Source organism: Drosophila pseudoobscura, chromosome 2 (genome assembly GCF_009870125.1).
Source record: "Drosophila pseudoobscura strain MV-25-SWS-2005 chromosome 2, UCI_Dpse_MV25, whole genome shotgun sequence".
Lineage (NCBI taxonomy): Eukaryota > Metazoa > Arthropoda > Insecta > Diptera > Drosophilidae > Drosophila > Drosophila pseudoobscura.
Genome location: NC_046679.1, coordinates 8,268,525 through 8,287,078, shown reverse-complemented (window position 1 = coordinate 8,287,078; position 18,554 = coordinate 8,268,525). Strand labels below are relative to the sequence as shown.

At 42.1% G+C, this 18,554-nt stretch overlaps 1 protein-coding gene across 1 annotated transcript in view; it reads left to right on the top strand.

The window, feature by feature from the left end:
• Window positions 1-18,554, top strand: part of plum (IgSF transmembrane protein plum) — a 63,542-nt gene that overhangs the window by 2,092 nt on the left and 42,896 nt on the right. The window contains exon 2 of the mRNA XM_001358203.4: window positions 1,475-1,841. Within this exon, the coding sequence (XP_001358240.4) occupies window positions 1,715-1,841 (127 nt within the window). The 5' untranslated portion in view covers window positions 1,475-1,714. The remainder of the gene's footprint in view (window positions 1-1,474; window positions 1,842-18,554) is intronic.

Below are 18,554 nucleotides of genomic sequence, written 5' to 3'. Positions count from 1 at the left end.
ACTCTCGCAAGAGCCGCTCGTTTTTTGTTTCTTGTTTCGGTTTGTTTTTTGTTTTGGCAGTTTTTTGCATTTTCTTTTGATTTATTGAATTTTTTTACAATTTTTTGTTTGGGTCTCAACAAAAAAGCAATTGTCATACATATAAAACTTTGTCTGTGGCTGCAGCCTCAGTAGCTGTCGCGCTGTTGCCATTGCCGTCGGCGGCGCAGCTGGCGTCAGCGTGTGCTTCGCGAAAGCCTTTGATAGTGGAAAAAGCAACAGCAGCAATAACAGTAATGGCGCCGCAGCAGAGCCAGCCACAGCCACAGCCGCAGCCGCTGCCGCTGCCGCAGTCGCTGCCGAAATATATTTTAGCATTCATTTATGCGAATACTTTTTGTTTTTTTTTTGTGCTCGCTTTGGTTTGCCGCGCGAATCCGAGCACTCTAGAAAGCTAGAAAATGTATCTTTCAGATACATGCGCCTTTGTGGTACTTGTCGCCGTCGCCGTCGCCGTCTCTGGTTGTGGAATTGAAATGTGCCCGCTGCCTTTTATGGCACCATCATCATCAGAGCATCAGAGCATCAGCATTATGATTACGGCACGATGCGTGCGTAATGGCAATGGTTCAGTCGGCAGTCAGCAGAAGTTGGTCGAAGACTCACAGAATTTATCACAGCTCAAACCGGAACACAAAAGCCAGTACAAATTTAATGATGATACATAGATGATACTGAAAAGGATGCGTGGGAGGATGGCCTGGGGGGGGGATCTCTTGAGGCCAATCTCCGAAATTACGAGCACAGATTAAAAGTGAAATATTAATGGTCAAGCGGTGGGATAGGAATAATATAAATAATGGATTATAGCACCATCAGAGAGGGTCTTTGAGGCATTGATTCCTAGGAAATCCTTTACCTTGGCCATCGCAAGGAAACGATATAAAATTCATCGCAGAAAAGGAGTCTAAAGAGCTGGAAACTTTTTAAAAATTTTTCAAATAAATCTTTACTTACATTTAAGTATTATTTAGGATCATGTTTATAGAGAAATGGAACACCACTCTCAAGCTGAGGTTACGGAAAAACTTGCCGTACAAATCTTGGACCGCCCACAGCGAAGCTTCACTGTTTTGCACACGCTCTGGCTCTTTCCCCATCAATTGCCAGATTTGAACGTTGACAGCAAAACGACATTGGCGCCAGGTTCGGGTCCAGGACCTGGTCCCGGTCCCGGTCCCGGGACCCATTCTGTTGTGTTGTGGGATGTTTGTGTGGACTATTAAACAAATTGCGTATACGCACTGTTGCACGCGTAAAATATTTATGCGTGTGGCGTTGCCCCCGCCCGCAAAAGCAAGCCAAATATATTAGCATACTTTTGTGTGCCACCCCGCCTCCCCCCCCGTCCCCCCAAAGCCATTGTGTGTGTGTGTGTTAGCGTTAGATTAGTAAATAAAATTCGGTGATTTGATTTTTCCATTCATCTTCGAAGGAGAGCTGCCGTCATCGCAACAACAACAACAATATGAGAAAATACACATCGTAACCCCCCGAAAACGAAAGGAAAAAGCAACAAACCGGATCGCTTCAGACTGTAGGATATAGTCACAGACTTTGGTTGGAGACACCCGAAGGAGGAGTAGGAGAAGGAGGAGTAGGAGGCGTCGGAGAAGGAGGAGTCGGAGAAGGTGGAGAAGCCATCGGGCAAAGGGCATACACGTAGCCGATTGCAATGTTTTTGTTTTACAATCGAAGCCTTTTTGTCATTGAACTCTTGGAGATCCTGCTGCTGCTGCTGCCCGTGCTGCTGCTGACCGATAACAATGGAGGACTGACCCTCACCAAACAGCCAACAACAGGTGAGTACTGTACGCCCCCTCCTTTTCGATCTGGCTCTAAACTTGGCCAATAATCATAAACTAATGGCGTAACGGGGCAGGCGTGTCCGCCCTCATGCCACACTCCAAGCCAAGGACCAAGGACCAAGGACCCCAGGAGTCTTGGCCAAAAACTTGTTGAGTTTTCAAAGGAGCGGGATTTGGGCGGGTTATGGGTGGTTTTCTAGGGCCAAATCCCATAAAGAAAATCAGCAACATAAAATATTAAAGTTGGTAAAACACGCGAGAAAAGTTTGTTCGTCGCAGATCCCCCGTTGAGGATTGGGCCGAGGATTGCCGCGGCGCGGCACGGCCAAAAAACTACCCTCTTCGGCTTCGGTTTCGCTACTCTTGGGGGTTGCTCTCGGGCAAAAGTCCTTTTTGCATGTGAGCCGGCCATCGGGCCCGGTTATTGCGTCGTTGATTTGGCTAAGCGAAATTATAATTCTAATTTATTGTGGAGTGAACAAGTCATACAAGAGAGAGGGAGAGAGGCAGGGCCAAGGCCCGCATCTATTTGACTGGAATTATGAAACAAATTGAGAGATACACCTGGCACATTCTCACGGGGAGCATTCATCCTTTTATTCAAAGTCAAAGCCAAAATGTAAAAAAGAAAAGCCCTGATGCTGTGGCGGCGCAGACCCGCATCTGGCCATATGCCAATCGCTGAAATGTTTTTTCAATGCGCCTGAGAGACAATCCATCAATTCGTGGGACATATCCATGCGGTCATCCCTCATTCGATCAGCCCCTAAATCCTCCCCCACACACAGGCACACACAATCATCAACTATTTATCCCCAATTGCTTGGAAGAAGGAAAGGGCATGGGTAAGTTCATGAAACCAAACCAAATGCGAAAACTTTGCACACATGACAGAGCACAGGCAGACCCACAAGCAGTGAAAGCAGAGCAGGAGCAGGAGCTGCCTGCTGGCCGGGAAATAGCTAGTCCCGAGAGAGAGGGAGAGTGGGGGAGTGGGAGTGGGTCGCCTCCGGGTGCTTTTGGGGCAACAACAGCAATGGCAAAGGCAAAAGCAAAAGTCCAAGTCCAAGTCAAACGACTAAGCGGCATGTCGTCAATAAATTTTCCATTAAATTCAAAGTAACCCAAAAACAAGCAAAAAAAATATAAAAAGGAAAATGGAGAAAAAACGAGAAAAAATGAGGGGCTGTGGGGGGGGGGGGGGACCGTGGAAGGTATCCGGAGGTACTACATGGCATGGAACACTACATAACTTTTCCTTGTTACACGAACATGTCTATCTGTGTGTGTGTGTGTGTGTGTGTGGGTGGGTAGATGTGTGTTTGTTATTGGTATAGCTTCCTGCTTTCCGCTTGCCTGACTGCCGCTTGCCGCATGCCTACATCTTTTGCCGGGAATTGCCTTCAAGTCTCGAGCCTCTTATTCAATTTTCGCTAGCGTGTGGCGCCATCTAGAGCCCACCAATGCCACAAGCAACAACAACAACAACAACAACAACAACAACAACACCAACAAGCGTTGAACGATATTGCTGCCGCCGGCAATACACCACAGGCACACACACACACCATGAGCTATGGTGGAGGCACAAACCCACAAAACATAGAATCAACAGAAAAAACAACAACAACAACAACAACAGCAGCCATCAAACATCAAAGGATGGCTAGGTCGAGGCTGAAGATACCCTTAAAGAATGATGAGAGGACACCCATAACTCTTCTCTATCTCTTTTTTGGGATAAATATAGAAATATGGAAGGTCCCAGAATCATCTGTTGGATGGATTACTATTACTGGATACGATATTACAAGGTCTTGTTGCTTTTCGATGATTTATTCGTATTTTTTACCGGCCAATGATACTTTTAAGGCTTTAAATAAACTTTTAAGTACCCAAATCCTATGGAAGGTGCCCTGTGGCTCCACCCAAAAGGTTGAGATCTTCTTTTATGGGCTGTGCTTCGATGGTTCACAGAATCTACAGAAGTCTACTTGTATCCCTACCAGTTTTAGTTTATTTCTGGAGGTGATAACTCGGATAAAGTGTAGATAAATTGCTTCAATAGCTTCGTCTGCGCTATGAGAATTTTCTAAATGGTTTCCAATAGATTTTATTTGGTACCTAATAAAAGCATAGAACGTGTCTACTGGTATTGTTTTACTTGGTTCGTATCGAGTATCTTTCATATGGTTTGACATTCGAGAAATCATAGCCCGATTTTTGGGGATTAAAGATTTTTAAACGAAAAAACTATTGCCTCTCAAAGCCAACAAATAACTATTTTTCCGATTTCTGCCTACTCATAACTCTCTAGAATTTCAAGAGTATTATTTGTAAGTATTATTTTATACACAAATAAATATGTAATTAATTAAGTATTAAAGCGTTTCGATCAAAGCGTTTCGTACTCTTCTTCCAGGGCATAGAACCCGCCCGCCCTTCCATGGATAAAGGGTATACGTTTTCTTAGCAGATCTTTTGTTGTTGTTCCTTTGTGTGTGTGTGTCTGTGTGTAGCAAGCAACAAATCGTTTGTGCCCCATTGCTGTAGCTGTTGCTGTTGCTGTTGAAGCAACAACCCGAAAAGACCCCCCCCACCCCCCGCCTCATCCGTCTCTGGGTGCTCCATATTCATATGCAAATATCTCTGGGACCCTTCTCGTTCTCTTTGTTGTTTCTGCTGTTGTTGCATGCCACTTTTATTGTTGTTGTTGTTCGGTGCGTTGGCGTCGCCGTCGCCGTCGGCGTCAGCATCGGCGTCTGCGTAACTGGCGCCCAAAGCATGATTTCAATTTCCAAGTGCTTCCTGCTGCATGGCGTGGCGCTCTGCTATTTGACATCTCAAGCAGCGTTACAAACTTGGCTGCTGCCACCAGAACAACAAGCAACAACCAAGAACAACAACCAACAACCAACAACCAAGAACCACAAGCAGCAGCACAGCGAAGAGAAGAAATGCCTGCTTCAGGCGCCCGAATCTGTCGGATGGATACCCTGGAAGAAAATTACAATGAAAATATTACCATAATTGAGTGAAAGAAAGAAACTTGAGCATTGAGCATCAGTGTGCCGTATCATGCACAGGGCATGTATTTTGTTTATGCACTTTTTCGGGCAATCTCTTTTGCGGCATTTGTTTTTGCGGCATTCTCTTTTGCAGCATTCTCTTCTCGATAAGCACAAGTCATGCACACGACATGTATGCGGTTTTTTTTCTATTCACAGGCCTATTCTTTTACACCTTTACCAGACCATTCCTATGTCTTATATAGGAGCTATCACAGCCCCTAACCAAAGACAAATCCCCATTGATATCGCTCCAGAATACTCCCACAATATACCTTCTAGAGTCGAAAATACTTCCTTCTTGTGGAACCTTTCCTTAAGAGTATTTAGAACAGCAAACAAACAGCAAGAACCAGGCAAGAGCCGGTGTGGGGGTGGTGGAAAAACAGTTGAAACAACAACTTGAGGAGTCAACGTTGTGCTGGCCGCAATAGAAAACAGAAAATCGGCTCATCCAGACCACAAAATGCAAGGCGTTTGCCGTTCTTGAGTGGAGTGTGGAGTGTGGAGTGTGGAGTGTCCCCATGAGCCTGGATGGAGGCTATAGCACGGAAGATGAGCCCTAAATGCTGCCGGCGCCGAAAGAAACAGCTTAAAATGGTTAGAAATGGGAGGGAATAGAGAGGAAATAGGAGTAGACTTTTGCGGTGTCTTGAGGAGCACCGGAGCTACGCCTCGATTCCCCGAAAACTGTTTTTTCTATCTATGTATCTGTATCTGTATCTGTGCCTGTACGTAGCGCAGCAGCATTTTCCCTGATTAAAGTTTCTACACATGCACCCAAACAGAAAGAGGGAGAAAATGGCTATGGCTATGACGATGGTGTCCTGCCTAGAGAGAGGATCCTGCGTCGCATTATTCGCAGCAGTTTTCCCCCTCGTTTTATAGCCTCATTGAAAATCTCCGGCATTTCCTTGACAGCTTTAAACTGATTGCTACGCTGAGGTCGCCTTCGATTCGTTTCGATTCGACTCGCCTCGCACCCCCCCATGCCCCCCGGGGCGGTCTGTTCGCCCCGTGAAATGTGAAAATTCTTGGGAAAATCAGTTAAGTACAACATGGACGGACATCAGGGTCCTTTCAGCCCCCAACCCCCCCTGCGGCAGAGTCGCACTTAGCAAGAAAGCAAAGATTTTACTTTTTCCATCGTCGCGGGGGAAAATCTTTTGGGAAAGTATTTTACAAATTTCATAATCTTCTGTTGCCGATGAAGGGGGGGAGGGAGGAGGGTGGAAGGAAGTGTCTGTGAAACATATTTCCTTTTTTTTTCTTTCGTGCTGACAATTATACGAAAATCATCCCCCCGTAGATATTTATCCGACGCGTGCGGTGTCCAATAAAAAGATGCAAAAAAATGAAGTAAAATTCTATTAGTTAAATTAGGAAATTGCCGTGGACGAAGATTTTTTCCTTTAACTTGAAATTTGTACCAAGAGAACATTGAACTTAAGTTTGGAGGAAGCGAAAGATACATAGTTTCTAGACAGATACGGACTTGGAGTGAATTTATGATAATCAAATCATTCCCATAACTGAATAGATTACATATTAAAAGCCAGACAGAGACTGAGACATTGATCTCCTTTCCGTCAAAGTCCAAGTATTGTATTTATTTCTGAACGTTTTTATTTCGTCTAGACAAAGATGACAATTCAGTTTTTATATATCAAACATTGTGTGCCGAACCAAATATCAAATACTATGGTATTTAGAGAACCGTTGTCTGTCCCACCAGCCAGGGCCCAAATAGAAAGAGTGGAACAGCAACAAAAAAAAAAAACCATAAGTAGACGACAATTAATTTTCATTCATTCCTGTTGATGGAGAGACTTTGGGGAAGTGTGTGGCTCGGCAGGAAGGTGTTCTTGGTTCTTGGTACTTTTCCGCTCGGTCGACACATAAGCATATTAAGGCTTCAAGTTCGGGCCACAGCCACAGTCACAGCCACATCTACATCTACAATCCCATTCCCTCCATCCACGTGTGCGAATTTCATGGAAAGGTTTCTTTGCTTACGGGGAGAGCAATACGTGAAACAAGTAGCAATCTTATAGTCGAGCATATCGACTGGTTGGTTACCCCTTTTATTGGGACTAGTTTTTACTGTGTACCCCTTTTTGAGTTGTTTATATTTATAGATTGTAGATATAGATATAGATTATTTTATATAAAATGTAGAAGAAATCATGAGGAACATTATGACTGTTCCACGACAAAAACGTAGCAAATGATTTTTCTCAGAGAGAACAAAAAAATCAATGTCTGAAAACTATCCAAGTGTATACAAAATTGTTGCTAGTTATTAAATTTAAAAAATAGTAATTTACAATACATTTTTATTCACGATGTGATTCAAATATTTGTTGAACGGAAACTTGTCTATGGAATATTTTTGATATTTAAAAAAAATATAAAGACAGTACAAATAAAATTTTTATTTTTTAAAATTGATAAAATAATTTTTTTTTAAATTTGTATTTTAATAACTAAAAATGGGACTTAAATAATTTATTGAAAGCTGTTAAAAAACAGAAATAATTGACCCCGATTTGATTACTTCCTTAAAAATTTAATTTTTTATTTTTTATTTTTTTTTAGAGTTGAATTTTGTATTTTTGATTATAAAATAATGTCACAGATACAAATTATGTTGTTTGAGCAGCTTATAAAACAATCACAGGACAAATTACGATGACTTAAAAAATAAAATGTTAAGGAATAATTATTAGATTTAAGTAAATAATTTTCGAACAAAATTCTAGGAAAAAAAGGAATAAAAGAAAAAAAATAAACTTTTAGCGCTAGGATAAATAGGGAAATAAATAATAGTGCTCCCAATATGCCCCACAGTGTGCTCTCCCGAGTACAGGGTATCAAACGAACCAGAGAAACATGAAATAGAAGAAAAAGCGACAAAAATGAAAGAAAATATCCCCCTAGTCAGCATGACATTTGTAATTTAATTTCTCAGCCTCCCTCCGCCTCCCTCTTCCGCCTCCTCCTCCTCCTCCTCCTCCACCTTCTCCACATCCTCCTCCATCTCCGACTTCGGTAACATGTGCCATGCGTCCAACTTCTTGCGAAATGTTTATATAAAATAAGTATTAAAAAATAAAAACCTTATGAAAACATAAAAAACGAAATGAAAGCAAACTCCGAACCCCCCCAGGCCCTGCCCGCCCCCCCCCCCGGCTCTCCGTTTTATAATGCGTAAAGTGCTGCCGTTTGGCAATTAAAATTATTATTAGAAGTTAGTTGGCATAAATTTTGCGTAGCCGTGGCGCCACATTAGAAAACTTTTTCTTCTCCCCGTTTTTTTTTTTTTTTTTTTTTTAGCATTTTGGAGCCAAGTTTATGCGCAGGCGGAGGCAGTAGAAGTGGGAGTGTTGGCCATAAACGCGAAAATGCTTTAATAGCATTCAAACGGTCCTCGGTTCTGCTTTAAACTGGGTCTAAAGTTGAGGGTTTACCAAAGAAAAAAAATAAAATAAATGGCCTAGATGAGGCAGCAAAATGTGGCGTGTGGCGGCTGTGACCCAAAATCTAACAAAAAACCCAAAGAGCCTTTATTTTATTTTAATATGTATGTACTTTTGCAATTGGATGATTTTACTTTGGGGGGCATTGAAATACAAATTTACATGGCCATAACAGGAAGGCAAATCATGCGCCAGATGCGGCGGTAGTTACCGGTAACAGGTCTGTAAAATTTCATAGGAAAATGCATTATCAGATGGTCTTTTCTATGGTTATAGCCTCCCAAAGCAGTCCGAAAGTGCGAGCCTTAGGGCATCGCTTAGGGATTGCCAGAAAGGAGAGGGAGAGCTAACGATCCCCTAACAAATAGTTATGGAATAGTTTGGGTGATAGCTAGAGCAGCTAGAATTGGTTTTCCTTATCCAATTAACAGAGAGAGACAGGCGGAGATCTGGGTTGGAACAGGTTCGTTAGGGCAATCCATTCGCTCTGCTCCCCCGAAAAAAAAAAAACATTCATAATTCACGAACGACTACCTGGGCTCTATTTATAAGGCACTTTCATGCTTCTTTACATAGCCAATTGTTGGGATTCTTTCGATATCGCAGCCAATCGTTCAATCGTTTCTATGTCGGTGCCCCACACCGCCCCCTACCCCCCCTCTGGAACCTCCCACCGTAAGCAATATTGTTTGTCATTGTTCGTTTCGACTGCTTTACGCACAACTACAACAACGACAACAACGACAACACTTTAGAAAACAACAATGAAAATAGCACTTACAACTTGAACCTGGCCCCTGCAACACCACACGGCAGTCCACTCCACACCGCCACACCGCCACTCCACTCCCCTCGTGCCCCCCCTTCCCCTCTGGGGGTCCGACTTCAGTGGCCCAACGACAGTGGCAAGTACAAATAAAATCCATTAAAAGTAGTACCACGTGTAAGCCGAGTTTTTTTCCTCCTTTTTTCTACCACTCTCTCTCTCTCTCTCTCTCTCTCTCTTTTTGTGTTATTTATTTATTTTTTTCGTATTAGAATGACGCATATTATTGACGTACAACAACCAAGGGAGGCGGTAAAACAGAAACGGTTTAGAGCAGGGGATGTATGGACTACAAGGATACCGATAGCCCCTCGATTGTTGAGCAGATTGTTGGAATAGCTCTTCTTCTCATTGAAGTACACTCTGATTGCACTCTGATTTCGCTGCTTGCAAGCAGTGCAGGTGAGAGCCAAGACAGCCAGAGAGCGGCTTGTACATAGGGCCTTAAGGGCAGAGCGATATCTTAGATCCTAGGGCTGGGACGGCAGTGGATGCTCTCTCTTTACTTGGCAGAATGTGCGTAAGTGTGTCCGACTATGATGAAATTATACAATGTGGTCCGCTAACTCTCTTTGGGGTCTTATTTTACGCTCAGCGCTACTGGTAGCCCTTTGACGCTATGTTTGATGCGAGAGAGAGAAAAACGAAGTTTTCTGTTGTACTGAGGAAAATAAGACCCGTAAAGAGAGCGTCTAGCGGCAGCGGAAAGCCTTGTATAGTGTCATCTTGACTCCAACACTAATTGCACCCTGATTTCGTTTGTTGAGAGCAAACCGAATGCCTACACAGCGCTCTCTCCAAGGCCCAAAGAGCAGAACGAGATAGCTAGATCTTAGGCCTGAGATGGCAGTGGAATGCTCTCATTATCTTGAAGAATGTGCGTGTGTGTGTCCGACTATCAAATGAGAAGTTAAGGGATCAATAGTGGACGAATCAAAAGGAAGGCGAAAGAGAGCCCAACGAGCCCATGCATTATATTTCTTCTTTAGATTCCTGATTTCATACCCTGTACTCGTTGATGGGTAATAATTATATTATTCCACAAAGAAACCAATATGCCCCCATGAGCTATACAATTACCAGGGTATAATAAGAGACAAATGAACAGAGGGAGTAGAAAGAGGGAGCCAAGGGGGAGACGGAGGCCGGACAGACCTGTGGCGGCGGTAATTGACGCTTTGCCCAAAGAAGAAAACAAAAAATTTGCCAAACGGCAAAGAACTTTTATGTCCGATCATGTCGATAGGTGAGTGTGGCCACCCCCTGCCCCCTGCCCCCCTCCCCCCACCCCACACACACTCTGTCCATTTGAAAATATGTTCCGTCTGTTGGAGCATAAAAGCAGATTTCATGGTGCCGTAGCTGGAGGGGGATCCAAAAGGGGGCGGCGAGGGGGAGGCGACACCTGTGTTGTGTGTGTGTTTTTTTTTTCGCCTAGTCATTGTGTGGTCAAAAGAAAACAAAACAATTTACAGACATCTCCAGTGCTCGTGGATTTGTGTGCCGTAAACCCTATTAAAAAGTAAACGCAACATTCAAGTAGGTTTTTTTTTTGTTAGCCTGGACCGGGACCCCCAGTGTGTGTGTGTAAACGAGGCCCAGAGACAGAGAGGGAGAGAGGGGGAGCCCAATGTCATTTATCTATCTCTTGTTCGACTTTGAGTGACAATCCTCCCATTCCTGCCACACATCCTATAAACTATACTACCACTCCATTCCTTCCTTGCCATTCCTCGCCATTTGTCCTTGTTCCGGCACCCCTCCCCCCCCCCCCCCCCCCCCCACCCCGCACACCGGGTCGTGTCTGTGCTGTCATTTGAAAACAACATTATTACTACTTTTATTATTATTATTGTGAGTATTATCAGCAAGTTTCGAGTTCATTGAATTTGACTAGAGAGAGAGAGAGAGAGGGGCAGGGGGGGAGGCAGGAAGAAGGAGAGGTGGCACTGGAGAGAGCCTTGGCAGGCCGAAAACTGGGTCAGCGTAATCAACACAATCAGTGCCTAGGAATGGCTACGTGAGCAGCTCTGCTCAGCTCCTTCTTCTTCTAAAATTGTCAACCGTCCAACTTTCGAGCTCTCACCATGACAGCCAGAACAACCCAAGATGATTGCAATAAATGAAATTAATGCGTATTTTCGGGGGAGAAAAAAAGCCAGACAGGCGAATCAATTGACAAAAATTCTGCTTTCGGGGGGGAGGGAGGCAGTTTCCCCTGAGCAAAAGATTAAAAACAGAACAACACACACACAAAATATATATCTATTTTTCTTTTCTGGCATTCAATGGCATTTTTGCACGGCGTAAACATGACTTTATAATGGTGCCCCCCCCCCCACTTCTTTTTGGTCTAAATATAGACGGTATCAAAAAGTGCGATAATGGCCAAAAAAAAAAAATTGTTGACTTAAATGACAAAATTTTTTTTTTCTGATGTATAAATATATTTTTCTTCATGTCAAATGAGATTTTTTCGTGTGAATTTTTGCCTGCCAACATTGAATTGGAAAATCTGTCAATTAGTCCAGAGATTATCCGATATAAAAAATATGTTTGTTGAAAAGTTTTATTTACGATTATTGGAAATTGAATTTATAGCATTTATCGTTCATATTTAATAGATTTTATTTTGATAGGAAAATCCGGTTTCAATGAGCTGGAAAATTAATTTTTTTTTCAGCTTGATTGAATTGGGTTTTGCTGGTATCATTCATAAATTAAACCAATTAAATTTCGTGTGTAAATTATTTTTTTAATTGATTAAAAATTATGAATGAAAATCGGATTTCGGATAAGGTATTTGTTTTTGCAGGCAAATTAAATTAATAATCATTAAAAATATTCCACGATTTGTAATGACATTGAATACGTCTTTAACCCCCCAAAGGGGGGGGGGGGGGGGTTGTATTTTTTAAATCCTTTTATTGTTTTTTTTTCTCTTGTGGCACCCTCGCCTGAGAAAGGTTCTGCGGCATTTCGCTGAAAAATGATTAAATAATCGCCGAAGAATACCCAAATAAAACAAAAAAAGAAGTACAGAGCATGGTGTATAATTTATTAATTTGTATTCCACGCTTACCAATCAACACCAGAGCCCGAACCAGGCACCAGCCACCAGGGCCAATCCCCCAGTCTGTCCGTCACTCAGCCAGTGCCGGGCCGGGCAGACTGCCGCCACCGGGCCTAGACCCAGTCCCAGTCGCAGTCTCAGACCCAGTCTTTGAGCATTCCCGAACCCGAGCCCAAGCCCAAACCGAAATCCGATTCGAATCCCATGAATGAACACGCTTTTTGAGAGGCAAAGCTCTTAGAGCCGCTTTGCGGCCAACTAAATAATAAAATGCATTTAGCATAATTAACTTAATTTCATAAATATATAATTATACCTAGTCATGCCCCCGGCCCTCCCCCCCCACTGCATTGCATGTGTCCCGGGCATTTTTTAGGAGCCTAGCCAAGCGTAGAAGAGGCAGCCACGAAAATTGTGGCAAAAAAAACGACTCAAAAATCAACCAAAAAAGTAGGAGTATCTCGGAAAAGGAGACAAGACACTCTTTTGGACTCTGGCGCGCAAAGGGTGTGTCCATCCGTCCGTCTCTCAGTCCGGCTGCAATTAAATTTTGTGCCAAGCAGCAAAAAAAAAATTCGAGAGAGAAAACGAAAACCAAAACTCAACTAACGAAAAAAAAGCATTAAAGAAGGAATAAATAAATAAAATGAACAAAAAGAAAAAAAAAACAGAATTCAGCTTGCAAATTGACACGAGATATGAACACGGACACGGCGGACACGACGGACCCGCCGGACACGCCGGACAGGCAGAAACTTGGCTCGGGTTTAACACTTCTTGGCTTTGGCCACGTCTGAAACTGATGGTCGGGCTTTTTTTTTTTTTTTTTGTTATTCTCTAAATTTTCGTTCGGTATTCTGTTGCTTTTTGGCCAAAAAAAACCCCACCACTTACCTGCTGGTCCGTTCGCTCTGGGTCTTGGGTCTGGGGGGGATCAAATGTTCGTGCAAGCTCGTTAAAAAGAATTTGGTTCACTTGTTGTTGGTGGAGTTTGGTTTTTTTTCCTCCCTGTCACGCTGGAGATCGAAAAGAAAAAAAAAGCGTCCACAGGCTGTACGCTAAAAACTGGTTTCTCGGACTGCATTCTTTTGGGCCACGTTTTATTGGCGCTGCCAGAGCGCACACAGGCTCTCCTCAGGTTATTTTTCTACTTGGCTTCTTGGCTTCTTGGCTTTGGCTGAAAGGCAAAATTGAATCATATGCGTTGCAATTTCTATGAATTTCAGACAAGCCTTGCGCCTCCCCGATGAGAGGCGGCATCGGCATCGGCAACGGCATCGGGTTTGGTTTCTGTTTCTGGTCTTCTTGGCTCTCTCTCTTTGTCTTGCCAGAGAGTGGGATTCCTTGAGAGAAGGGAGAGCAGGGTGTCCCCCCATTGGCACAACTAAATTTAGTTTGTTATTCTTTTCGAATTTTGTGCACGTTTCGCGCTTTGCATGATTAATTGTTTATGCAAATTGCTGCCTCGGCTTATAAGGCGAACGACACACACACACACATCGTATGGTATAGTATAGTTTCTTTGAGAGATAATATGATTTCAGCCAGGCATTGGCATAATTGATACAATGCCCCTTCGCCCCCAAACCACTCCGCCATTTGTTCTATTGATTCCCATACAAACTACACATGTACGCTTAGGATTTGCCACAGCTCTACAACTATTTAATTAATACTCAATTAGCTCTCACTCTCCCGCTCATTTGCATAAATATGCCGTGCCATATGAACGTTTCATTCAGCATTCATGGGCCATGGGCTATCAATGCGACCCAGAGATACGCGATTAACTTTGTTTGCAAATTAGTTGCCCTAAGACGCGATGCTTGGCCCAGAGATAAAGTTTTAATTAACATTACAGTTAATCCGCTTACAGCTTAGACTATCTGTCTCTCTTTCCCTCTCTTGGCCATAAATATACATACATAATAATGTGGCACAGTGTGGCCTAATGGCCCAGGCCTGCTTGCCATACCAGAAATAAGTTTTGCCAAGTTTTTAAAAGTCCATAAGTCTATGAGCAGTTTTTTTTTTCTCCTTTTTTTTTAATGATTCTTTTTTTTTTAGTGGGTTTTTATTTTCGTCGATGTATACCCTTGCCAGAGGGCAATAGTGGATTTTAAGGCATTAAACTTGTGGGAAATATTGTGCAAGAGGGAAATATACAGCCATGGAGCAAATAAGGGAAATTGCATATATTTTTTAATTACACATTATTTTTTATTTGTTATTTTTTTTTCATTTATTAAAGGCTTTGTATATGATTATAAAATACTAATACAATTTGCTATTTACTGTTACTTTTAAAGCAACTTATACAACAGTCACAGGTGATTAAAAAAATAAATAAATTTCTTGGGCAAAAAATGTATTAAAATTTAAAAAATAAAAAAAAAACAAACAAATTTTAAATTTTAACAACCTGTATAAAACTAAAAAAAAAATATAGACAAAATTTTAAATTTTAAAAACCTGTATAAAACTAAAAAAAAAATATAGACAAAATTTTAAGATAAAATTGAAAAATTTAAAATATGAAGTTCCTATTAATTTTCCCATAAATGTATACATATTTAATTCTAGTATAATATTTCTCAAAAGTTTAGATTTAAAATTTCTTACTTTTTTTTTATAGTTTTTAGACCTCATATTCTCAGTGTATGATCTTCTGATGGATGTATTTACTCCTTTCTGTTGTGGTTTGTGTGCCTCCGTTATTTCGTTGGTCCTTTATTCTTGCCATTTGCCTATTCCCTTGCTCGGGAGCGAGTGAGAGAGCACAGTGCCCACTGAGAGATATCTGTGGCCCTGTTCGAGAGAGAGAGAGAGCATAGGAGATACCTCTCCATTAATTTTTGAATCACCCAATCATCCCCGACTGTAGCCAAAAGGGTATCTAATACTTCAACTACCCAAACACCAGCGATGTTCCCGTTCTATGTTGTGTTTTGTGTTTTTCTTTTGGCCAGCAAGCATTACGTTTAATGGCCCAAAAATGAAGAAGTTCCAGCCACGAAACGTATTTTGGAACGGCCGCAACTTTCTGGGGGTTTCCCCGACTCTTGGAAACGATCTATTGTATATAATGGGGCCGTTTATCTTTTTGGTAATAGCTCTACAGACACTGCGAGCGTAGAACAAGTTCTTTAATGTGTCATTTCCAAGGGCTAGTGCTTGTGGCACAACAGCAGTACAGTACAGGCTGAAAACAGAGACACCCACTCGTCCCACTGTGCCGTGCCGCAAGCCGTTTGACATTTTGCCCCGCACAACGAACTATCGCACGAATTAACATAGTTAGAGCCAAGTGCACGACTTGGCTTAGTGTTTGTTGGTGTTGGTGCTGGGGTAGGGGGGGTAGGGGGGGTGGGCAAGTGCACTCGTTGTCGCTGACAGGTAATTGTAATAAATATCTCGACTAATTACCTTTGAGCTCTGTGCGATTTATCTTAATTAAACGCACAGCAGAGCACACGCAGAGCATTGAGAACGTAGAACCCTGGAATGTCAAAACAAACTATAAACCCAGTCGATATTGGAGTGGATTTTCCAGTGGAGGTGGAGATTTTTCATACGAAATTGATGTTTCGTGGAAATGCTCGTGGGGCCAAAAATATCTTGGCTCATTGAGAAAGAAATTGATGAATTAGCTGGTGTCGTGGCAACCTGCGGAACAACAGACGACGACTGAAGCACGTAGCGCACCACGGCGTATGCGTATTTTATAATTAAATGCTTGCCGCCTGCCTGCCTGCCTCCGCTTTCAGCTACTTTTCCTTTGCCTTTTCTGCAGCTTCATCGGCATCTGTGGAGCGTGTGCTTTAGTTGCTTTTTTGCCCAGCTGCTGTGCCAGCTTTTACTCTAAACGTGCCACAGTCACCAGCCACCAGCCACCCTGTGCGACTTTTCATTTCGTGTTTGCGAAGAGTGTCCTCTGGTGTCATCAAAATGGCTGCCAGGCGGCCATGCGGCCGTGTTATGCGGTGCTCCAGCTCCTCTTTTCCTACACCCCCGCCCACCGTCATGTTAGACCCTCCTCCATTCGCACTCTCTTGTGTATTTTGCTGTCATTTGTAGGTATTTCTGTTGTTGCTTTGGTAACTAATTGTCATATTGCCCCCGGAGAGGACACTGACAGCAACACAGTGGCGCCCTGGAGCAAGCCTCCTTCTGTGGGCATGGGGCATTGTGTGTGTGTGTGTGTGTGTGTGTGCGCATATGATTCAATTTCATATTCGCTTATTTTTGCTTTTTTTTTGTTTGTTTGAACTTTTTAAATGGAAATGCCAACATCAATTGAATTATGCGAGAAATGAAAAACATTCCATATTTGTTTTCCACATATTGGCAGACATACACAGGGTATGCACAGATGCACGGCGAATGCAGTGCAGACGCGAGTCCTTTGTAGCAGGTTTTTTTCACCCAATAATTAATCACCGCCGAGAAGCCCCCAAAGGCACTGAAGGCACGGAAGGCACGGAAGGCATGGAAGGCGCTGTGTTTCGAGCCGGCAAAAGTGATTTATGCAAGTAGTTTAATGCCCGCTTACATAATAAGTGGAACTGTGGCTGCCACACACACACACACACACACACAGACAGCGTGTACGTATACGCAACGTAAATTACCCAGACAGCCATTATGCAATGATTCTTTGAGAGCTCTGAGCTCCCCACCGTGCTCTGTCCTTTGGTTCGTTTCATTTCATTTTGTTTACATTGTATTGGCCTTTAATTAATTGGTTTTTATTTCTGGACTTATCCAGCGTCCCGTTCCGTTCCGTTCCGGACATTGACAGCCCCCAAAAAACAAGCAGCATGAGAAAGGAAAAGTCGAAAATCTCAGACGACACACGCACACACACTCAGAGAGAGAGAGAGAGAGAGAGGAACTTGTTGATTTGCGAGCCTAATTAATTTTGCCCCTGGCCAAGTAATAGAATTTGCGGTCGTCTAATAACCGAAAAACCCACTTAGCAACACATGGCGTATACGCAACATTTGTCCCATTTGACAGCACGTGTCAGTGGTCCAGTCCGTCCAGGCCATACAGATCTATCTATAAGCCATCCGCTTCCACTACCACTGCATCTTTGGCCGTCATGGAAACTAGACACTTGATGGAGTGCGCGTACATACGCATACAATAAACGTGTATACGGCAGGTGGGACGGAGACCCAGTCAATATGTGTCCTAGCAACGCTTTGGTTGGAGGGCGCGGACAAATGACAGGGCTATTTGTTTTATCCAGGACACAGGTGGGCCCAAGGGCTCTCTCTTTTTGGCTGGAATTTATATTTCGAGTGGAGACACATTGGTACTCCAGATGAGCTATGAGGCAAACAGGCGACGAAGTCGGTCTTTCTTCATTCTGCACTCGGAGAAAAACGGAAATTAAATGGCAATAATTTTGATTTAAAACCAAAAATTTATTAAAAATGATCTTTAACACATTCAACAATAAATGATTATATTTTCCTTTTTTTATTTTATTTTTTTGTTATTATTTGTATCCATTTTAATTTTTTAAATTTGTTTTTATTTATTATATCATTTTTATTTTAAATTATTTGCTTTAGAAAATAGAAGAAATTCAAAAGAAATCATTTACAACAAAAAATGTCTAAAAATTATTTTTAATACGTCTCATAGTTTTAAACATATTTTTAATTTTTAATCTTTTTATTTTTATTATTATTTGTATCCATTTTTATTTTCAAACATTTTTTTAAATTATTAAATAATTTTTATTTTAAATAATTTGCTTTTCTAAGATATTAATTAATTTATTTTGTATTTTCCACTCTCTATTCGATTCGAATCTATTGGTATATTAATATTACAGTCACTCCGTTTCTCCGAGTGTATCCTGCGTGTGTCCCTTAAGACGGTTTTGAATTGCTTTTTGCATGAAAGCATATCTAAGAGGCTTACCCATTACAAACAGCATTTAACAAGGATTAATTGGTGTCCAAACGAACACTAAATTTGCGTGTCAGATGCTCAGGCTTTCAGCACCCATACAATCTATCCATCAAAACTGTTGGAACATTGGTTTTCATGTGAGAAAAGAGCTTCCATTGAAAGCAAATAGAAACCTAACAGCTGTGCATAATTCTATGTTCATTAACTACTTACAAAAAAAGCTTTAAAAAAATACTCATTTCATTCTACACATAATTATGGGCCATTATATTGATGTTTTTCTTCGTATTTTTAGGTATAAACCGCCCGGGGGCCTTAGGCCGTCGTTTACAT